Source organism: Ananas comosus, linkage group 10 (genome assembly GCF_001540865.1).
Source record: "Ananas comosus cultivar F153 linkage group 10, ASM154086v1, whole genome shotgun sequence".
Lineage (NCBI taxonomy): Eukaryota > Viridiplantae > Streptophyta > Magnoliopsida > Poales > Bromeliaceae > Ananas > Ananas comosus.
The window spans coordinates 886,540-909,548 of record NC_033630.1 but is presented as its reverse complement, the minus strand read 5'-3'; the positions used below and the strand labels follow the sequence as shown (position 1 = coordinate 909,548).

Here is a 23,009-nt window from a genome sequence, read left to right as displayed (position 1 = left end):
GCCACCAAATTAATAGTTCAATTTTTTATTGATATATAGGGTTTGTTTGTTTGGGTAAAAATAAAGAGGGGGTGAAGTTACTTTCCGCCGTAAACTATTACTTTTACTGTTTGTTTCGTCTTAATAAAAATACAATTGAAATTTGACTTACTCAAAATAGCGTAATTGACTTCAGTCCACCCCGGGCCGAAGTCAATTACAGTGAAGATAGGTAAATATATATATATATATATATATATAGAGTTGAGCTAGAATACTCTCGAGAGTAAACGAGCCCGTTTACTCTTGAGTTGTTTTCGATGATAGAGCTTCCAAATTGACGATCGGCTCCGTTAAATATGATCTAAACTATTTAAACTACCTAGAAATCAAATTTCACGCACTTTCGATATTGTTTTATATCCATCTAGTGAATAGAAAAATGAATGGCTGAAATAAAATATTCTTTAAAATGATGATAGGAGTCTTGTAATCGAGATCAAGAGTATAGATCTTGTTTTAAATAGTTAAAAGAATTTTCTAATAAAAATTCAATTGATTTTGATATCTTTACACCCGTTAAGAGAAAAACGTCTCTTATCCACCATTAAAATTACACAATTTTGAAACCCTTTGATCATTAGGCAAATGATGTCGAAAAGATTTGAAATTTGATTTCTAACACTTCAAGTGGTATAAATCATTTTCAACGGAGCGATCGTCAATTTGGAAGCTCTATCATCGAAAACAACTCGAGAGTAAACGGCTCGTTACTCTCGAGAGTATTCTAGCTCAACTCTATATATATATATATAATATATATATATATATATATATATATTATATATATATAATATTATAATATATATAAAATCAATAATCTAGTTATAATATTAAATATATTTAATTTTGACACTAATTATTCTTTTATTTAGTTTTGCATACTTAAAATATAATAAAATTTGATTACTAAATTTTAGTATTTCCTTCATTTAGTTGCGCATTTAAAATATTTAAAAATTGATTACTTAAGTATTTATATTTGTTTTACTTTATAATTTTATTATTGTATTATTATAATTTAATGTATAAAAATAATTTAGTTGTTTTTGATTATTTTTTTTAATTACATAGGAATGTAATTATATTATATTTATTTATTATATTATAATTTATTATTTATTAAGTTATTTATTATTTATATATAAATTATAGTTTTATAATATTCACTTTTTGCCAAACAAATAGTAAAACTAAAGAAATTTCACTTTCATAGTTATGAAATAAATAGCAGAAGAGAAGTAGTTTCCACTGAACTTTATTTCAACCCAAAATCCAGTTTCGGCAAAACAAACAATCCCATATAAAGTTGGTGACTTACCTTATATGAAAAGTGTTCTTGCCTAGCCTAAATCCACATATTTAAGAATGTCACATATATAATAAAACTTATCCAATCTAAAATCTTAAGTCTGCTACCGACCGTCCCTAGAGCAAGTGGCAAAGGGCTTGGTGGTTGGTACCCGAGGTCTCAAGTTCGAATTCTAGTTGATTCACATTTCTAGCTAAGTTTATTTCTAAATAAAATAAATGAAGCAGGTAGCGTGCTATCTCTCTCTCAGAAAAAAAAAAAAAAAAATTGTCGCTTTGAGGCGCTTCTGCAATTACTTTCTGTTGCAATTAATCATTTGTAGTAGAGTGCTTGACCGAAGAAGCAACGAACTGGTTGCTGTTGCTGCGAGAATCCGAAAGTGACTTGATATTATTTTTAAATTGTCTAAAGCACGGCATTTGAAGTTGTATGGCATGACTCGGTTGCACTGCCGTAAAAGCCAAGATAGATATGAAGAAGCTACTTAAGTGTGATACTTATTAGATTAGGTTAGATAGGATAATATATACTAGTCCTTAAGTCTATTTTTCAACTAGTTTTCCAGATATTAACAAAACTATAGTCTATATATGCTGGTAGCAGCTCTTATTTTCTTCACAAAATATTCCATTAGTCTTCTATATTGTCGATTTTGCTTCCAACAAGAGCAGTATATGTTCACTTATCTTAATCATCTCTTTCTTTGGATCTTGAGGACAAAACCTCGACTTTCATGTTGGAGTTCGATCTTGAGGACAAAACCCCTAACTTTCACGTTGAATTGTCTTCCCTACCTCGCGGGGTAGTAGGATTGGGACTTAAAAAAGGAAGAAAATAATTCTGGAAAAGGAGAAAGAAAGAGATGGTAAAGAGAGGGAAGAAAAAACAAATGACAGAGTTTTTTCACTCACTATCTGATATCTTTTCTGTTGAATAGTCTTTCCTACCTCATGCGAAAGCAAGATTGGGACTTAGAAAGGAAGAAAACAAATCTGAAAAACGAAAAAAGGACGAGATGTTAAAGAAAAAAAAAAAAATCAAATGACAAAGTTTTTCTCACTCAGCGACAATTTGGCCAAGATTCAGAAAAAAATAATTTTTGTAAACTTAATTTTGATTTCAAGAATTGATTTTGGTTAGATAAGATGATACTAATTGGTAAGTCAATATTTTTCAACTAGCATTCCAGATATTAATGAAACTCCAGTCGATGAAGGTGACAGCTCTTATTTTCTTCTCGAGGTATTCCATTAGTCTTCTACATTGTCGATTTTGTTTCGAACAAGAGCAGTAATGTTCGCTAATCTTAATCATCTCTTTCCTTGTAATCTGGAGAACAAAATCTCGACTTTCAAGCTGAATAGTCTTCCCTATCCCATGGGGCAGTAGGATTGGGACTTGAAAAGGATGGAAATAATTTTGGAAAAGGAGAAAGAAAGAGAGGGTAAAAAAAAAAAAAAAAAAAAACAATTTGGCCTAGATTCAGAAAAAATAACTTTTTGTGAAATTTATTTGATTTAGAGAATTGATTTTGGTTGGATAGGATGATACTAATCGATAAGTCGATTTTTCCAGATATTAACAAAATTGCAGACTATGCAGGTGACAGCTCTTATTTTCTACTCAAAGTTTTTTTTTTTCTTTTTTTTTGAGAAAAGATAGCATGCTACCGCTTCATTCATTTAGAAAATAAATTTGGCTACAAAATGAGGCATCCAAAGCCTCACAAAACATTAAGAAAAAAATATTTCAACCGGGCTTACTACACGGGCAACGGCACCATAACTCCTTAAGGGGTCTGATCTCAGACAGCAAGGACCCCATGGGGCGTTTTGTTTTCTCAAAAATTCTTCTGTTCCCCTCTACTCCTCAAAGTACTCCATAAGTCTTCTACAATGTCAATTTTGCTTCCCACAAGCGCATCAATGTCCACTAAATCATCTCTTTCCTTGTGATTTTGAGATCAGAGCCTCGACTTTCATGTTGAATAGTCTTCCCTACCTCATGGGGTAGTAAGATTGGGACTCAAAAAAGGAAGAAACAATTTTGGAAAAAGAGAAAAAAGAAAAAGCCAATGACAAAGTTTTATCACTCACTATCTGATAATTTTTCTCTTGAATACTCTTCCTTACCCTCATGGGCCGGATAGCAGGATTGGGACTTAAAAAGGAAGAAAACAAATCGAGAAAAAAAAAAAAAACCAATGACAGAGTCTTCTCACTCGGTCACAGTTTGGACTAGCAGTTGGAAAAATAATTTCTGCAAAAATAATTTTGATTTGAAGAATTAATTTTGGTTAAATATTGTAAACAATTTGATTGAGTCTAACAGGAAATCAAATTTCCTGAAATAATTTTATAAAATGGTTTGACAGAACAATTTTACTATTTGCCAATAATATATTTTTTTGCTAAATTTATTTTAAATTTGAATTTAACTTTAGAAATTCAAAATTTTGAATTTAAAATCTAAACTAGAATTTAAAATTCGGTATTCAAACTCTAAATTTAAAATTTGAAATTTTAAATCAAATTTTAAATTTCAAACTTTAACATAAATTTTAAATTTTAAAGCTTTTAAATTTGTGAATTTTAATTTTTAAATTTAAAAACTAAATTTAAAATTTAAACTTTAATCTTAAATTTTAAAACTTAAATCTTAAATTTATAATTTACAATTTAAAATTACAAATTTAAATTTTTTGAATTGTAAACTGTGAAATTTAAAATCTAAACGACGCCCAAGTTAACAATTGCACCGTTAAGGCTGCACCGGAGCGCTGTTTCATGGATTGCTGACGTACGTAGTAACATGCATGGTGGGTAGAGCTTCAATTGATTTATGCACACGTTTCAGGGTGTTACGTGGCTTCTAATCATACTTCTTGCAAATTGCACTATATTCGAATCCAATATAATATAAATAATAAAGGACACCTTCTATCTATCTATAAGAATGAAGTAGCACTGGTGGTTTTTTTTTTTTTTTAAAAAAAAGGGGTTATTCTTAAGACATAGGATGGACCACTCTTGTGCCTTGGTTTCAAAATTTCTCACTTCCCTCTCTCTCCTCGTCCTCCTCTCTTTGTGCCCCACAGTGTTAGTAGTTTCTGCTCCAGCTATTGCCAACACAAGTAGAGACCAAGAGACCCTCCTTTACTTCAAGTCCCGGCTCTCGGACCCTCTCAGAGCCTTGGCCTCCTGGAACAACGAATCGCCGGACTTCTGCAAGTGGCGCGGAATCACTTGCGGCAGCCGACACCCGTTTCGCGTCACCGCACTAGACCTCGACTCGTTGAGCCTATCGGGCCCCTTGCCGTCCTGCATAGCCAACCTCACTTTCCTCGAAAGAATTCACCTACCGAATAACCGACTTCACGGCAACATCCCGCATGATATCGGCCGTCTATTTCGACTCCAGTACCTCAACCTCAGCGTGAACTCACTCGACGGCGAGATCCCGGAAACTTTATCTTTTTGTTCTCGTCTTCGCGTGATCAGCTTGCACGGCAACGAGTTGAACGGCAAGATTCCATACAACCTCAGCAAATGCCTCAGTCTCCAAATTCTTGGCCTTAACAATAACATGCTCGAAGGTGAGATTCCCCCAGGGTTTGGCTCCCTTCCCAATCTTCAAACGCTCGTGCTTACGAGCAATAATCTCGCAGGAAACATTCCTTGGTTGTTGGGCAGCAGCTCTTCTCTGAGCTTTGTTCGCTTGGAGAACAATAAACTTGGCGGAAAAATTCCGCCCTTTCTCGGAAATAGCTCGTCCCTTCACATTCTTCTCCTCTCTAACAATAGCCTCACAGGACAGATCCCTCAAACTCTCTTTAACAGTTCGATGCTGGCTAGTATCGATCTTTCAAATAACAGACTAACAGGGCCTGTCCCGCCTTGCTCAAAGCTTTCGTCTCCCCTTTCTTATCTTGCTTTGATGGCAAACAATCTCTCGGGAGGCATTCCGCCATCACTGGGAAACCTCTCTTCGCTCGCCGTCGTCTCCCTTGCTACGAATAATTTAGAGGGAAGCATTCCAGAAAGCTTAGGCCGCATTCCTGGCCTGCAACGGCTAGAATTATCCGAAAACAAGTTGACCGGATCGATACCCTCCTCTATTTACAATATATCATATCTTACCTACCTTGGTTTGGGAGGAAACAACCTATCCGGCACGATACCACTAGACATTGGCCACACTCTTCCAAACCTTCAGAATTTAGCCATGAATGAAAATCAGCTCGAAGGCCAGATCCCGTCTTCTTTATCCAACATTTCTGGCCTCCAATCTGTTGATCTCTCGGCTAACTCATTTGATGGAGTGGTGCCTCCGAATCTAGGATCTTTATGGAAGCTTCGTATTTTGGATTTTGGGTTCAATCTGCTTCAAGCTAGCGATTGGAGCTTCCTTTCTTCTTTAACTAATTGTAGCCTTTTGGAGAGATTAATTCTGCAAGAAAATGAGCTGGAAGGTACCTTGCCAAATTCCATCGGAAACCTCTCGCCGCGGCTTGAAAGGTTGCTAATCGGAGCTAACCGATTATATGGAACAATCCCCGATGAGATCGGAAACCTCGTTAACCTCACTGTTCTTTATCTGGATAACAATCAATTCACCGGGATTATTCCCGCCACCCTAGGTAACCTTCAAAACTTGTTTCTCCTACGAATATCCTGCAACAATTTATCCGGCCCGATACCTTCCATAGGAAACCTCAAACGACTGAACCATCTCTACATGCAGGATAATGAGCTTAATGGAAGCATCCCAGTAAGCTTAGGGAGCTGCAAAAATTTGTTAGAACTAAACCTCTCTCTCAATAGGCTTGATGGAATTATACCAAAGGAGCTTGTTAGCATTTCCTCTTTTTCCATAGCCCTCGATTTATCACATAATCATCTATATGGACCAATACCGCTTGAGGTGGGTAGCTTGATAAATCTTGGACGCTTAGACATGTCCGACAACCGATTATCTGGCGAAATTCCTTCCACTCTAGGTGGTTGTCAGCTTTTGGAGTACCTTCACATGGAAGGCAACTTCCTTCAAGGAAACATTCCTCAATCCTTCCAAAATCTCAAAGGTATTAAGGAGCTGGATCTTTCACGGAATAACTTATCCGGGCCGATCCCAGAGTTCCTAAAATCCTTTGGTTCTCTGTGTTATCTTAACTTGTCCTTCAATGACCTTGAGGGCGAAGTTCCAAAAGGCGGTATCTTTAGCAACTTAAGTGAAATATCTGTCCTTGGGAATAGCAAGTTATGTGGAGGTGATCCGAAATTGCAACTACCACCTTGTTCTACTAGGCCCACTAACAGCAGACTACTAAGCTCTCGGGTTCTAAAAGTGGTAATCCTGGTTGCAAGTGTCGTGACAATTTTCTTGTTATGTTTATTCATCTTTCTTCACCGATCTAGAAAGGCAGGCAAAGCAAGTCAATCAGAACATTACTTGGCGGACAAGTACAAGAAAGTAACTTACACCGATATCTTTAGAGCAACTGAAGGGTTCTCTCAAGCCAATTTGCTTGGTTTTGGAACTTTCGGGTCGGTCTACAAAGGAATACTGGATGTTGGACCGTACAATATTGCCGTCAAAGTTTTCAACCTTCATCAACACGGAGCCCCTAAGAGCTTTACAGATGAATGCGAGGCATTGAGAAATATTCGGCACAGGAATCTCATACATGTCATTACTTCATGCTCGACGATGGACCCCTCGGGTAATGAATTCAAAGCCCTGATTTTTGAATATATGCCTAATGGAAATCTGGAAAACTGGCTGCATCCAACAGTTAGCAGGAATAATCAGACAAGGAGGTTAAATCTGATCCAGAGGTTAAGCATAGCAGTGGATGTAGCTTCTGCTCTTAGTTACCTACATCACCACTGTGCGTCTCCAATTGTTCATTGTGATCTAAAACCAAGCAATGTTCTCCTGGACGATGAAATGATTGCTCGCGTGACTGATTTTGGGTTAGCGAGGTTCCTCCCAGCAGCTGAATCTACAACATCTAGGAATTCGACAAGCTTGATTGGGCTGAAAGGGTCTATCGGATACATCGCACCAGGTAAAGATCTAGCATACTTTACTTTCTTACAATGAGTTCTTAACCATGCATGAGTTACATAGGCAGGTAGTGGATTATGCAACAAACAAGTCATATTGTGGTAAGCTAAAAAAGAAGAGAAAAATCACTTCAAGGAAATGAAATATCACTGTTTGTTAATGTGCTAGTATACTTGCAAGATTTGGCATCTCTCCACATCAGAATCTATTTTTAACTTCATGTAGTTTAATCGATATGGCATACAAATTGCTCAAATGGAACGAACTCATTTGTTTCACGTGGTGTCAGAGCAAAAGGTTGAGGGTTCAAGACTCCCCATCTCATCCACCATTTAGTGAAGAAATAAGTTCATCCATGTAGTTCAAATATCACTATTCAATAGCTTTATCTCTTAAACAATTTAGTTGTGAAACAATGGGCAAATGCAGTAGTGATCAAGATGCACATATTATTATAGCAAACAACTTTCACATATATTTCTTGCATGGTATATATGCAAATCAAATCGTTATAGGAGACTCAAAAACATGTTCATGCTTCACTGAGGCCAAACAACAAACACCTTGTAGTCATAATATAGTAAAGCAGAGCACAACAGAAAGCCACTGCATAAAAGTGATATCATGCAATAATTTTTGTCGAGACAAAGGTAGCATCAGGTAATCGTTTTGTTCTTTTTTTAAAAAAAAAATAATAATAATAAGCTTAGCTAAAAATATGAAGCAATTAGGTTTTGAATATGGGATCTCGAATGCCAACTATCAAATTCTATGTTACCTGTGCAAGGGAGGGTCGGGCTCGACACCAAAATCATTCATGAAATAGTGAATCAATTTAATCACAAAAGAGTGACGCTGCCTTTGGCTCGAACCCGTTGAGCTGAATCTTTTTTCTGGCTCTGAGAAAGTTTTGACTTTTGACTTATTACCTGCTATTCTTTTTTATTTTTTTCTTTTCCCCTCAGCTAAAATGCACTTTACTTTTTTTCATATACAGCTAACATAAATTTTATAAATGACTCTGAAAATAAAAAATATATTATTTTATTTCAACAATGATACAATAATTGTATTTACTGGGTTGAGACTGATTAAAATTTTTCAAATGACCAACCGGATATCTAAAACATGTTTCTGAGTATAATTATTGTATCATTTAAAAAAAGTATTAAGTATTTTTTCAACAAAATGTGGCACATTCAGAATGAGAAGTTGCACATTAGCCTCTTCTTTTTTTTTTATCTCTTTCTTTTATTTTGCTATTTTGATTGAACAAAGTAGCTAGGTATAAGAGGCAAAAATTTAATTAGAAGCTCCTTAATTACATTGAGTACATGTGCACTTTTTTGAGAAGTACATATGCACAAATGCACTGAGATTTTGTTTTCTTCATGTGAAAATTAATGCAGAGTATGGAATGGGCGCCAAAGTCTCTAAAGAGGGAGATGTTTACAGCTACGGAGTACTCCTACTAGAGATGCTAACAGGAAAGAGACCCACAAATGAAATGTTTAAAGATGGCTTGAGCCTGCACAAATTTGTTAGCATGGCATTTCCAGAGAGAGTGGAAGACATTTTGGACCATGAGTTGTTTAAAGATGCAGGAGAGCATGGCCTCAATTTTGGAATGGAGAATCATACAAACACATTTGTGTTTGAAAGATGCATCATTCCGCTTGTCGAAATCGGCCTATCATGCTCAGTGGAATCGCCGAAGGATCGACCGACGATGGAGGATGTTGCCCGTGCAATTCTTGCAATAAAAGAAGCATTTCCCGTGGCCCAAGTGCAACTACTTTCTTAATTTTGTAACATATTTGTCTATTGTAAATATATTGAATGAATACAACATGTATTTAAATTTACGTATGCACAAAAGGGTGATTAAACTTAGACAGTGGTTGTATATGATAATTAATTTGTATTAGTGATAGTTAATACTAATTTACGTGAGATATATAGTTCCCTATTTGGATTCATTGGGAGTTAATGCTACATATATATGTTGACAACTAAAATTAGTAAAAAAAAAAAAATTAACAAAAAATAAAAAAAAAAAAGAAGAAAAGGATCAAAGCGAATTGCCCAAGGATGTTTTTTTTGGCTCGATCTTATTCTTGTATGCCGTCTCCACCCTATGAGACAAATCCCCAACACATTCTCACCTCATTCCACTTTTGTTTTTGCCCTTGAGGGAGAAGTTAATGAACTTGTTCCTATATGCAATGGAATTTTTTAATGTAAATTTGGCTAGCTAATAAAACGTAATGTTTTACAATAAGGTTAAAAATATTATTATATGATTTAATGGAGACTAGGGCCGGGGAGGCACATCAATCCAGTTAATTTTGTGATAATTAATTTAATGTGTCAACTTAGCTCCAGCCTGTCAAAGGGATTCATTATTGGTGCAAGTTGTTGATTAATGAGGAATTTTTTAAGTTTTAATTCAGTTTATTACTTAAAAAAATTGCAGTTTATGTCGGCGAAGGATGATTAATTAAAGAATTAGCAAACTATATCCAAATATTCTTGTTTAGTAGTTTTAATAAATTACGACGAGGAATATCGATCTCCTTTATTCAGCTGCAACTCAGGTAGATGTGATATTAAACCATTCTAGTAACTTAAATTCAATGCTAATTTCAAATTTCTAGGGCTATTTTGAAATAGAGTCGAGTCTGTGCAGTTTTTATACAAAAAGATAATTAAGACACGATCTAAAATACAAAATGGGTTATATATATATTATAATTAATTTAACCCAAATTTTTACATTTAAATTAAAAAAAAAAAACAGAAAGCGAGAAAGCGATAGAGTCCAAACAAAGAGAATTATAGGTGGCTTGTGTTGGCACATAACACACTTAAGACAAAAGCCTAATCCTTAATTAATTTGTGACCCCGAAATCATCGTCTGATATTGTCCTTATTCATGCACGTAGAAACAAAGAATGCAAACTGTAACAACCAATATATATACATACTTGTAACACAGCAAAAATATTGTAACCATATTATTCATTCTCTTATATACTGCACATCATTTACACCACCTTAATTTGCGAGCTTAATTAAGAGGAACTAAAGTTAAAGAGAAGGGTAAGCACGTACAAATTAATGGATATTTTGGTGAAGAATGAGCTCAACGGCATCGGAAGACGCCTTATCGGGCAACCGACGAGAGCGATGGACAGTCCCAATCACCCTACGAAGTGCGCGAAGAGGAGGAGAAGGGAGCCTGCTATTTTATCCACGATAAACCAGAGTGCTAATAATAACAGTAAGGAGATCGTTGGTACTCAGTCTACTAGCACTAACAGTGGTGCAATGAAACGGAGCTCGCAGTTTCGCGGAGTTAGCAGGTAGAGTATTTACACATCACATAACATGTAGTTAAAGAAAGAAACATGCAAAAATATTTTTTGTACGTATAAACTATGCATGTTTATGGTATAGACGTATAATATTCTGGATCGTATGACAAGATAAGTTTCGTATATAACAACGTAGAATACGGGAAGTTATATATATATATACTAATATTGCTACGTGATCGAATGTGTTAATGTCTTCTTCTCTGCGTATCTTTTATAGTGTCAAAAATGCAAAACAGATGGATAATTTGTCGACAACATGCACGTAACAACACTATTTTCCAAACGTGATTAACCATAGTTTTGTTTCAAATTACGTATTCGCGCTAACGAACAGAGTCGATCGTTATCGCAATGTAGGCATCGATGGACGGGCCGCTATGAAGCACATCTATGGGACAAGTCATCTTGGAATGCAACACAAAGGAAGAAAGGAAAACAAGGTATAAGATTTGATCAACTCTCTCGCTTATGTTTGTATATATACTTCATATATATATTGAGCTATGTCTGAATAAATGAACGCATTTTTTTTAAAATTTTTCTTTGCATGGTGCATGATATTCCAGTATAATTAATTACGTTGAAATTCTCATGTATCCATTTCACGAAAACAGTTTATCTCGGTGCCTACAACGAAGAAGAAGCTGCAGCAAGAGCTTATGATCTCGCAGCAATAAAATACTGGGGAGTTACCACTTACACAAACTTTCCGGTACGAGCAATATTTAGAATCAAACTGCTTGTGCTGATCTTGGATTTTTAAATTTAATCAGTATAAGTTCTTGATTTGACCTGTAGTTTAAACTCGTAGAGTAGAAGCGTGCGAAGTAGTTGTTTGCTTTTTATTTGATCTTCTATAATTGTTTATATATTATCAGGTCTCCGACTACGAGGAGGAAATAAAAATAATGCAAACTGTAACGAAAGAAGAGTATCTAGCCTCATTAAGAAGGTATTGGCTTAAACTACGTTATTTACATGCATATAATTATATATATACGATATCTTTATCTTCACCATTATAATTAAACAACTTGTTTTATTGACAGGAAGAGTAATGGTTTCTCCAGAGGTGTCTCGAAATATCGAGGAGTTGCGAGGTGCTTGAAGTACTCTTAGGATCTCCATTTTGATATATATTTTCTTCTTCGCAAGTTTCTCGTCAACGAAATAGCTGTACTAATGAGTAATGACTATTTGAAAACTTCAGGCACCATCACAATGGAAGATGGGAAGCAAGAATTGGGAGAGTATTTGGGAACAAGTACCTCTACCTCGGCACGTACAGTATGTCACATATACCTAGCTATATACCAGCTTCGGCAAATAATTTCGCAATACAATCAATTTATTGAGTTGTTTTACTTAAAATTTGATTATAGGCACTCAAGAAGAAGCTGCTCGAGCCTACGACATTGCGGCGATAGAGTACCGAGGGATTAACGCGGTGACAAACTTCGACTTAAGCACATATATCAAATGGCTTAAACCAGGAGCAACCAACTACGGTTTCACATCTCAAGACCAAAGCCTCATCGACGAACCTCGACTTCTGCAACCCTCCTTTGTGACCGACGAGATGACCTTAGAATATAACCAGCAGTTTGTGGCACATCAGCCTTTAAGAAGTGCTTCTTGCAGTAGATCTTCTTCAACAGCCCTAAATTTGCTTTTGAGGTCCTCAATGTTTAGAGAGCTAGTGGAGAAGAATTTGAATACAGTTAATAGCGAAGGGATTGAAGTTGCGGAGCGAAAGGATGAGAGGGAGCAGTTGCGTGATGAGTGCAATGCAATCTTCTATATTGAAGATGGTGATGAGCCACAGCATTGCTATTCTGACGGCGACAATGGGCAATATTTCGAGCTGCAAGAGACTGCAGCTCGCATTGAACAATCCCTTTGGAGCTGTTTGTGAGCATTGCATATGGCAGATTCACTAATATTAGGAAATTAGTAATAAGTTATCACAGAAACACGGTAAATCTCTGAGTTTAATCTAATTCTTTATATTGTAAATCTGTCTTTCAGTTTGACTAAAAAAAGGCCGTTAATTTTGGATTTTCTTCCTTCCAAGTAGTATATTCTTCAATTTGAATTCGAGTTTTGGATTCCGTCAAAGACGAGATGGGGAGAGAGAGAGAGAGCAAGAAGAATATAAGTGAATGAGGAAAATCATAGTACTTTTCACTCGAATTCTGAAAAACAAGAAAAAAGAAAAAAAGCAAAGAAAAAAAGTACTATTACTTTAGACGGGATGCGATGTGCTAAGAGGAACATCTAAAACCAGAGGATTAAAATTCACAAATCTGTGTTAAGAGGAACAACCAAAAACAGAGGATTAAAATTCATAAATTCCAGATTGTTCCCAGACAAATTTTAGAAAATAACTAGCGTGAAGAAAATCAACTACCTAGCTAAGTAGCCACCTAACAAATTGCTCTGCTTTGACAATCCGAGCCTACATGCCTATATACACTTCATGAATGCATACCTATTAAAAGAAGAAAGAGGTATGAACGGCTACCTAGCAGCGTCAATTAAAAGTAGACACAAAGTTAGAAGATCAAACTCTACGCTAGTTGTTTTTTTTGTACCATGTCAAGTTCTATGATTGGTGAACCAAAAAATTATCCCATCAGGCAAGAGGATTGGTTCAAAACCTGAATAAACGAAACGTGCCGAATCAATATCATTTAGCAAGATGGGATCGGCGCCGGAGTTGCAACATTTCCTGATTCTGGCCTTGTAACATTCCCCAATTCTTCTGAATCCACTAGGTGCAGCAGACCCTGCAAAGGAGGAAAAAGGAAATGATTCAGTAAGCCGACCAACTTTAATCTATAGCTGTGTCAAACTAAAAATTGAAAGCAGTAGATATTAACTAATACATTAATTTACATGGTAGGCAATACATCCGCCAATGCAAAAGATAGTGCAGCAGCTAAAAAGAAAAGAATTCTGGCTAAGTTGACAGTTATGGAATAAAGGAAGAAGTAACCTTCAAACTTCCAGAGTCTTCAAAACCAATGTGCCTCTTACCAAAAACTTTGGAGACATCCTGTATTACATGACGAAGAAGATATTAAACAGGGCAGTTTATATAAATGCCGTACAGCAACTAAGGCTAAACCCATTTAAATTGGGTAGGCTTTTAGGCTTGCGCACTTCAACTCAGCTTCTAGCCAAAAAGCAGCTAAAAAGAAAAAATCAATAAAGACTAGGATGATAAAAGAAAAAATAAATTCTAAGACAACACAACTAAAACTCAATAATGAATGATCTAATCCACCAAGTACATTTCGCGCGAGATTTAACTTCAGATAAAGGTCCAGTAAAAGAAATCATATGAGCTTTCAAGCAAACAATCTTCCATAAAATGAGTCTCTTGAATGTATCAATATTGAACATTGGTGCATATGGAATTAAAAATTGAAAAAAAATCTCAGCACTACATTGACACATAAGTCATACCTGCAGAAAATCAGGCTTTTTTCCACCATTTCTCCCAACAAACTGTAACAGATACATCACACCAGCCAAGGAACAATTCTGTAATCACAAATATCAGCGACTAATAAACATTCAGAAAGACAAGAAGTTATGCCCAGGGTGACAATTAGAATCATCCAATATAGTTATATATTAGTGATTAGTAAGGTAAAAGGAAAGGAATATGCTACTGCAAACTACATGAAAACAGGCAAGCTATGTATTTGACATCAACAGGAAGATTTTACACATGGAAGAGTCATCAGCTATCTACAGGAAGATTTTACACATGGAAGAGCTATGTATTTGACATCAACAAGTGAGACAAATGAAGAAAACATGTAAAACCATGGAAATTAGTATGAGTGGAAGGTCTACCTGTTTCTCTTCCATCACATTAAGCTTATCATCCTGCAGAAAGAGGAAGTGCATTTAACACGAAGAACAAATCACATCACCAAGTTGGAAAAAAAAAGTTAAAAAGTTTTGTGTAACTTAATTACATAAGCTCACCAGATTCTGAACTAGTTGAGTGATGGCCTTTATCTCTGAACATACGCTCAGAGTTTTCATGCGTGCATCAGTAACCTGTGCTAAACAATAGGAACTAGGATTTTTGAGAAGCAATTTTGCAAAGGATGTTATAAAAAAAAAGGAAGCTGATTTAGCAGATTTGTTTATCAGTAGTTTATTGTGACTTGCACTTTACTTCCGAAGAAATTAAAACCCTATATTTAACCCCCTCAATATTTAAACCATTAGCAGTAAACCACCTTTCATTACATTTTCCATTATGGAACTGTTATATAATTGTAAAATTAGAGAGAAATTATTAAAACAAGAAAACTAGGTTTTAAGATATATTCCAATATTTATAACAGTTCTATCCAATATTTATAACAGTTCTTGAAAGGTATGTTTGGTTCGAAATCAGAATCGATACCGGAATCGGAATGAGAATAAGTTGGAAACGGAATCGGAATGATCCATTACCCCATTCTGTTTGTTTCGCCACCTGAATCGTAATCGGAATGATCTATTCTTATTGTCGGTGAAGTTCAGATAGATATCAGAAACGTAATCAAATTAATATGCCAATTTTATGTTATAATATATTAGTTTAAATTTAAATTGAAAATTAAATATTAAAAATTTACATCAAAATTTTAAATATTTTTTTAAAGAAAATTAAAATTTGAAATTGAACGAATAATTCAAAATATAAAACTAAATTTCGATTTATTCAAATTGAAACTTAAATTATAATTTAAATTTCAATTTGAATCCATAAATTTTAATTTAAATTTTAAATAAAATTTGAGCAAAACTTTACATTTTAAATTAAATTTAAATTCAAATTCAAATTTATAAATTAGATTCGAAATACTTGATTGAATTTTAATTTTTCATTTAAGTTCAAATCAAAATTTAAATTTATAAATATAATCTTTATACTTAAATTTATATTTTAATTAAAAATAAGCTTAAAAAAGTTAAATTTAATCCGAACAAATTCATTCCGTCCAGATTCAATTTTCAATCTGGCCTCCTACACTAGATTGAAAAAAGGTGTAATTGGGGGGATTCCCATTCATCCAAGAATCGAATCGGAATGGAAATCCCGCATACCAAACACGAACAAACGGATTTGTCCATTCCGATTCCGATTCCAATTCTAGGGTAAAAAAGGGGCGAACCAAACATGCCCAAAATGTGACAGGAGAGGTTTAACCGCTAACATGGTAAACACTGAGGATTTATACATGCAAATACTGCTTTTTCTTTTTCTCCTTTTCTTTTCTTTTCTTATCCTTTCTCTTTTTTATCTTGGCATTCTAGCCATCGTTTACAGAGGAAAAAAGAATGAAGTGACTTAAGTACTAATGCTTTCTGAAACAGAGATAAAATGAGAGGGAGGAAAACGAGAAAGAAATGAGAAGAAACCAAGAGCTTGTTTTCCCACGATATATAAGATCCGTTGAGCTTCATCTTTGGCATTATCAAACTAAAAAGCCAGTTAGATTTTCTGACAGCACAAGAAGTATTACCTCCTGGTTTATTCTTTCAGTAATCTGCTTTTGCTCCTCCAGTTTATCATCCAACCTATTAATTCGCTCAGTCAGATGCCTCTTAGCTCCCTGGAAGACACATAAAATGTTTTAGGAGCTGAGTAAGCTAAATAGTAACTAAATGTTCCGATTATATACTCGACTAGCATCAGGCACATGCATTGCAAATGAGTCGCCATTGGCAGAAGATCATTGTCAATATCCGCATTTGGATTGCTTATAAAAGGTTCAAAAGTCCTATTTCTAGAGAAATATTGATTGAGGAGAAAAAAGAAAACTGGGTGCNGCACTTCAAATTTGCCACTGCTTAACACCACTAACAATTTAGCATCAGTTCCACATAAGTAATCAAGATTGCCAGTTACTTTCTGAAAACCTTTTTTTCTTTCCCTGAAAAATCTAAGATTGTCAGTTACTTCGAGAATGTACAACAAAAGTTTCCCCATTGCAATGGTTCAGATTACAGAAGGAGAAAACAAAAAAATACTGATCGAATGAAGCACAGGTAGTACTCACAGAAAGAGAAGCAGAGACTTGCTCCAAATTCTTTGTCATGCTTGAAATGGTATTTGCCATATTTTGTTTGGTGACATACATGAAGTTGGAAAGAGAGAGACCCTAGTCAACAAAAAAATTGTTGGTTTATCAATAAGAAACCACATTGAAATAGGATACAAAACAACAAAAATAGAATAAAATAAAAAAAATAAACAGAGTGGATTGTGACCCTGTGAGCCAAAAAGAAAATTTTGTGTTGATTCATAAAGAAGAAACCACATTGAAACAGGTGAATTGAGATAAAGAAGAAATAAAAGCAAGGGAACAAATGGCACAGGCAACAAAATATATTTGATATTTTGAAGTGCTTTTTTCAGTCCTCAAGATAATAGAAAGAGCTTACTTTCCACCACATGTATCCATAGCCTAATCCTCCCAAGGTGGCAGCCGGTAATATAAATGTTGTTAATCCTGTGGAAAGAAACAAAATCTATTAGTCAAAATTATACACTTATTACTGCTGGAAGTTTTAGCAACAATATTTTACTTTCTTGTTGTTTGTGTGCTTTTCTTGCACTTGAATTTTCACTGGAACCTTAAAATGTACCTGTCTGGCTTGAATTTCCATTGAGAACAGTCACAGAATACGTGGTAAGAATTTGCTGGACATCCAAGAGCAACTTATGGACCTACAAAATATAGAAAGAAACATTACAGTAAGTACAAGGATTCAATGAAAAATTATAGACGCACCTCCTTAATATGGAGAAAGTTCAAAAATCTAGAATTGACATAGCGATGGCACTGATGGCCAGGACATTCGTTGATCCCCTAACATATGTTTAGAATAGTAATTTTTGTAACTTCTATTTGTATTGTCCAAATTTTAATATATCATACCATTTCATTTACTGACTTGAAACTTTTGCGTGACCATTGTTTATTGATCAAATGAATTCTGTATATTTTTTCTAGAAATTTAACAAATATTTTAATTTTTAAAAATTGTATATGCTTGATCAATTTTAACAATTTACCAACAATGGATTACATGAACTGTACCCGGACTTGCATACGCTCAATGTGATACTTGGAAGCCTGCAGATTGCATCAGCATTTCAATACATTGCTAAGAACAAGTTCCACTAGCCCAGTATTAGGTTGAGAAAATGACAATTGGTTAAAATAAAAAGTTCTCTCCTAGTAGCCTTCTATTACTGGAGATTTTCTCTACCAAACAACAACAGTAAATACACAATTGAGGATAGTCAAGAGGGAGAGATACTACAGGATTGTATATGCCATGAGGAATCTACATTCCTTTCTTATATGATATTCAAAAAGTTAATAGCAAAGTGCAATTTCAACAGTCCCCTAATCTTCAAAATGTTCAATTTTAGTAATCAACAAGCACTAGTACACACATTACAATTTAGCGAGCTTGTAAGCGATAATTAAAAGTATTCTGCATCAAGAACCACAAGTAACAACATATGCCGAACAAGTGTCTTTATATCCCAAAGTATGCAGTCACAGAAACAATTATATAAGCACTAAGAATATCATGAATCAACCACACTAATCCCCTTAAACGTGGGTTATTCTAAAGAAAAGAGATCACCTGAGGAGCAAGAATTTCAACCAATTGATCAACAGCATCAGTTGCTTCCTCTCCAGAGATATCCACTCCCTTAAGCGTGTCCTACACACCAATTAGACTACAATAAGTTTCTACATTTATCAATATAAATAACTGATTCCACTACAGCATCATCAACAATGATAATGACAATTACAGTTCAACTGAGAATTTCATACAAATCAAAGCAAGTACATTTTATCCGGGATTAGAGAGAAGTAATATAACGGAATCTGATTTCAACCTGAAGCTCCGCCAGTATATCATAGAACCTCCCATCCCGTACCAAAATCGAACCAGTAAGCCCTAGAAAACGAGTACAAACACATCAGATCAACATATTAAGCACTCAAATCGAATCGTGCGTTGATCCGACGAAGAAATAAACAAATGAGCAAACAAGGGCGGGGAAATCACCTGCACCGACCAAGAAAATGGCTCTCGAGAGCCCTATCACCACCTGCATTGCCATTTTTGTGCACCGTGCTCTTCTACGAAACCCTAAAAATCCTTCTCCTCCTCTTCGTCGGGGTGATACTCGGAGGGGTTTGGTCGTGGAAGCGAGAGCGACGAGAGCGACGAGAGGGAAAAGGGACTTTTTCAATATATATATATATATATATATATACTAGTTATTCAACAACTTGCATTGCACTGAATAATTATTATAATTTATTTCAAATCAATATGAATTTGTACATTATATATATTTAAAATTTTACAATAAAAATTACATTTATAAATTTATATATTATATTTTATTAAAAACTATTTACAATATCCTACGGTGTTTATTTTTTATATACATCAAATATTTTTATATACTTTTTGATTAATTAAATTTAAGTACATGTTCTAAACTAAAAATATCAAAATTTAATTCACAATTATTTTAAAATTTAAATTTAATTTTGATCCACTGTATTAAAAAATTAATTATTAATTAAAATTTGATATTAAAAATTAAATTTAATTCATAGTTTAAATTTTAATTTTAATTTTAATGTAAAATAGATAAATATAAATGGTATTTTTTAACAAATTGATCAAAACCGTTCATTTTTATTTGAGGTATTTTTAAGAACTTAATCATAATCATTTATATATATATATATATATTTTGATATAGTAGAGATTTAGGTTTTGTTCGGGATTGCAGAGAGATTGCGTTACGTGCGGTTTGAAACGATAATATTACGTTGCGCATATTGCGGTTAGTCGGTTACAATATATTTTCTGCTGTCCCATCGGAGAACGCCGAAACATATCTCTATATACTTTTTCTCAACTTCATTCTATCTAATAGCGTTAGATAGACTTTAATACCGAACTAAGCCTTAATAAATTGATTATAGCTATTCATTTTTATTTGAGATATTTTTAACAAATTAATCATAACCATTCGTAGAAAATATTATTTTATTTTTTTATGAATTTCTATACACTTATATATATATATATATAGAGAGAGAGAGAGAGAGAGAGTTGGACTGAGCTACTATTAGTAGCAAAATCCCATTGTTGCTACCAGTTTNCCGCCAGTATATCATAGAACCTCCCATCCCGTACCAAAATCGAACCAGTAAGCCCTAGAAAACGAGTACAAACACATCAGATCAACATATTAAGCACTCAAATCGAATCGTGCGTTGATCCGACGAAGAAATAAACAAATGAGCAAACAAGGGCGGGGAAATCACCTGCACCGACCAAGAAAATGGCTCTCGAGAGCCCTATCACCATCTGCATTGCCATTGTTGTGCACCGTGCTCTTCTACGAAACCCTAAAAATCCTTCTCCTCCTCTTCGTCGGGGTGATACTCGGAGGGGTTTGGTCGTGGAAGCGAGAGCGACGAGAGCGACGAGAGGGAAAAGGGACTTTTTCAATATATATATATATATATACTAGTTATTCAACAACTTGCATTGCACTAAATAATTATTATAATTTATTTCAAATCACTATGAATTTGTACATTATATATATTTAAAATTTTACAATAAAAATTACATTTATAAATTTATATATTATATTTTATTAAAAAATATTTACAATATCCTACGGTGTTCATTTTTTATATACATCAAATATTTTTATATACTTTTTGATTAATTAAATTTAAGTACATGTTCTAAACTAAAAATATCAAATTTTAATTCACAATTATTTTAAAATTTAAATTTAATTTTGATCCACTATATTAAAAAAATTAATTATTAATTCAAATTTGACATCAAAAATTAAATTTAATTCATAGTTTAAATTTTAATTTTAATTTTAATGTAAAATAGATAAATATGAATAGTATTTTTTAACAAATTGATCATAACTGTTCATTTTTATTTGAGATATTTTTAAGAAATTAATCATAATCATTTATATTTTATTCTTCTTTTTGATATAGTAGAGATTTAGGCTTTGTTTGGGATTGCAAAGAAATTGCGTTGCGTGCGATTTGAAACGATAATGGAAAAATACTGTACGTAATATTACGTTCCGCATATTACGGTTAGTCGATTACAGTATATTTTCTGCTGTCCCATCGGAGAACGCTGAAATATATCTCTATATATTTTTTCTCAACTCCATTCTATCTAATAGCGTTAAATAGACTTCAATACCAAACTAAGCCTTAATAAATTGATCATAGCCATTCATTTTTATTTGAAATATTTTTAACAAATTAATCATAACCATTCGTGGAAAATATTATTTTATTTTTTTATGAATTTCTATACACTTTTATATATATATATATATATATATATATAGAGAGAGAGAGAGAGAGAGAGAGAGAGAGAGAGAGAGAGAGAGAGAGAGAGAGAGTTGGACTGAGCTACTATTAGTAGCAAAATCCCATTGTTGCTATCAGTTTTTTAGCCTTTGAATCAACTCTTTTCATTATTTCTAACTATTGGATTAAATACTATAACCCAGTGGGGACCACTCAACCCTAGGGAGACTACTCAACTCTAACCGACTAATATCATTCCGACCATACAATTTTTTATCCAAGGGTTAAAAACTTGATAGCAAAAAGAGCGTTTTACTATTAATAGTATTCCAGCCTAATTCTATATATATATATATATATATATATATAGAGTCCGGTTATGGTACTTGTAAAAGTACCAAACACTTGGTGCTTGTAAATTTTTTACCGTTAGATCTCTACCTTTGATCATTTTTACCCGTTAGATTATACTATTCAACCAACCACCCACTCAATCCTAGGGGGCCCACATCATCCTAACCGCACATCCTTTAATCCAAGGGCTGAAAACTTACAAGCACCAATGACTTGGTACTTTTAAAAGCATAGGAGCTCAATTATATATATATAGGCTAGGGCTACTATACTTATATGAGTATAGAGCCCTTTGTACTCATAAGTTTTCAGCCGTTCAGATGAAAAAATATACGCTCGGGATGAAAGTGGTTACGGTTAGGTTGATAGTGGGCTCCCTAAGGTTGAGTGGGTGGTTGGTTGAATAATATAATCTAACGGGTGAAAATGATTAAAGGGTAGATCTAACGATCAAAAACTTATGAGTACAAGAGGCTCTATACTCATAAGAGTATAGTAGCCAGACTCTCTCTCTCTCTCTCTATATATATATATAGTTGAGCTAGAATNTATATATATATATATATATATATATATATATAGTTGAGCTAGAATACTCCTAAAAGCACCATGGGAGTGGTGCTTTTGAGTTTTTAGTCTTTGGATGAAGAGATGTAGAGTTAGGATGATGATGGTAGGTGGTGGTAGCTGGAATAGTATTTTATCCAAGGGTTATTAGTATCTACGTACGGCTCCAACTTGGGTTGGGTTCAACCCGGACCCAACAGACCCAATCCGATCAATGAGTCGGGTCGGATTGGGATTGGGCAAATTTTAATTTGATTTAATTGCACACACTTAGGGCGCTTTTGGTTCGAAGTCAGAATCAAAATCGAAATAAGCTGAAATCGGAATCAGAATGACTCATTATCTAATTCTGTTTGATTCGTTACCTAAATCGAAATCATAATAAATCATTCCCATTATTGGTGTTTGGTTCAGATAGATATAAAAAACGTAATCAAATTAATATACTAATTTTATCTTTATAATATATTAATTTAAATTCAAATTGAAAATTAAATACTAAAAATTTACATCAAAATTTTAAAATAATGTTTAAATTTTAAATCTATTTTTTTAAAAAAATTAAATTTTGAAGTTGAGTGGATAATTCAAAATATAAAACTAAATTTTGATTTATTTAAATTAAAACTTAAAATTATAATTTAAAATTTAATTTGAATCCATAAATTTAATTTAAGTTTTAAATAAAATTTAAATAAAACTTTACATAAATTAAAATTTAATTTAAATTCAAATTCATAAATTAGATTCGAAATACTTGATTAAATTTTAATTTTTAATCAAATTCAAATTAAATTTAAAATTATAAATTTAAACTCATATTTTAATTAAAAAAATAAAAAAAAATTAATCTAAATA

The 23,009-nt window shown here is 33.7% G+C and overlaps 3 protein-coding genes across 3 annotated transcripts; 2 read left to right on the top strand and 1 right to left on the bottom strand.

Annotated features, from left to right (window-relative positions):
- Positions 4,302 to 9,373, top strand: LOC109715994 (probable LRR receptor-like serine/threonine-protein kinase At3g47570). Its single transcript, XM_020241256.1, has 2 exons — positions 4,302 to 7,421; positions 8,830 to 9,373. The coding sequence occupies exons 1-2, from the start codon at positions 4,370 to 4,372 to the stop codon at positions 9,222 to 9,224; spliced, it is 3,447 nt and encodes a 1,148-aa protein (XP_020096845.1). The 5' UTR covers positions 4,302 to 4,369; the 3' UTR covers positions 9,225 to 9,373.
- LOC109716595 (AP2-like ethylene-responsive transcription factor At1g16060) lies at positions 10,751 to 12,715 on the top strand. The gene is made up of 7 exons (XM_020242126.1): positions 10,751 to 10,785; positions 11,158 to 11,240; positions 11,415 to 11,512; positions 11,679 to 11,752; positions 11,850 to 11,900; positions 12,011 to 12,087; positions 12,183 to 12,715. The coding sequence occupies exons 1-7, from the start codon at positions 10,751 to 10,753 to the stop codon at positions 12,713 to 12,715; spliced, it is 951 nt and encodes a 316-aa protein (XP_020097715.1).
- LOC109716737 lies at positions 13,144 to 19,054 on the bottom strand. The gene is made up of 12 exons (XM_020242294.1): positions 18,913 to 19,054; positions 18,740 to 18,801; positions 18,478 to 18,558; positions 17,464 to 17,545; positions 17,260 to 17,327; positions 16,875 to 16,976; positions 16,338 to 16,427; positions 14,803 to 14,877; positions 14,668 to 14,700; positions 14,272 to 14,349; positions 13,799 to 13,858; positions 13,144 to 13,589 (listed from the first exon to the last, which is right to left on the bottom strand). The coding sequence occupies exons 1-12, from the start codon at positions 18,965 to 18,967 to the stop codon at positions 13,494 to 13,496; spliced, it is 882 nt and encodes a 293-aa protein (XP_020097883.1). The 5' UTR covers positions 18,968 to 19,054; the 3' UTR covers positions 13,144 to 13,493.

What these genes read in the sequence shown, in the direction of transcription:
- LOC109716737 (XM_020242294.1), bottom strand. Translation starts at nt 18,967, where the DNA reads ATGGCAATGCAGGTGGTGATAGGGCTCTCGAGAGCCATTTTCTTGGTC. An exon ending in TTGAAATTCTTGCTCCTCAG is followed by an intron (nt 17,546 to 18,477) that starts GTGATCTCTTTT and finishes TATATTTTGTAG; the next exon opens with GTCCATAAGTTGCTCTTGGA. An exon ending in CTCAACTAGTTCAGAATCTG is followed by an intron (nt 14,701 to 14,802) that starts GTGAGCTTATGT and finishes CTCTTTCTGCAG; the next exon opens with GATGATAAGCTTAATGTGAT.
- LOC109715994 (XM_020241256.1), top strand. Translation starts at nt 4,370, where the DNA reads ATGGACCACTCTTGTGCCTTGGTTTCAAAATTTCTCACTTCCCTCTCT. An exon ending in TATCGGATACATCGCACCAG is followed by an intron (nt 7,422 to 8,829) that starts GTAAAGATCTAG and finishes AAATTAATGCAG; the next exon opens with AGTATGGAATGGGCGCCAAA.
- LOC109716595 (XM_020242126.1), top strand. Translation starts at nt 10,751, where the DNA reads ATGAAACGGAGCTCGCAGTTTCGCGGAGTTAGCAG. An exon ending in AAGGAAGAAAGGAAAACAAG is followed by an intron (nt 11,241 to 11,414) that starts GTATAAGATTTG and finishes TCACGAAAACAG; the next exon opens with TTTATCTCGGTGCCTACAAC. An exon ending in AAATATCGAGGAGTTGCGAG is followed by an intron (nt 11,901 to 12,010) that starts GTGCTTGAAGTA and finishes TGAAAACTTCAG; the next exon opens with GCACCATCACAATGGAAGAT.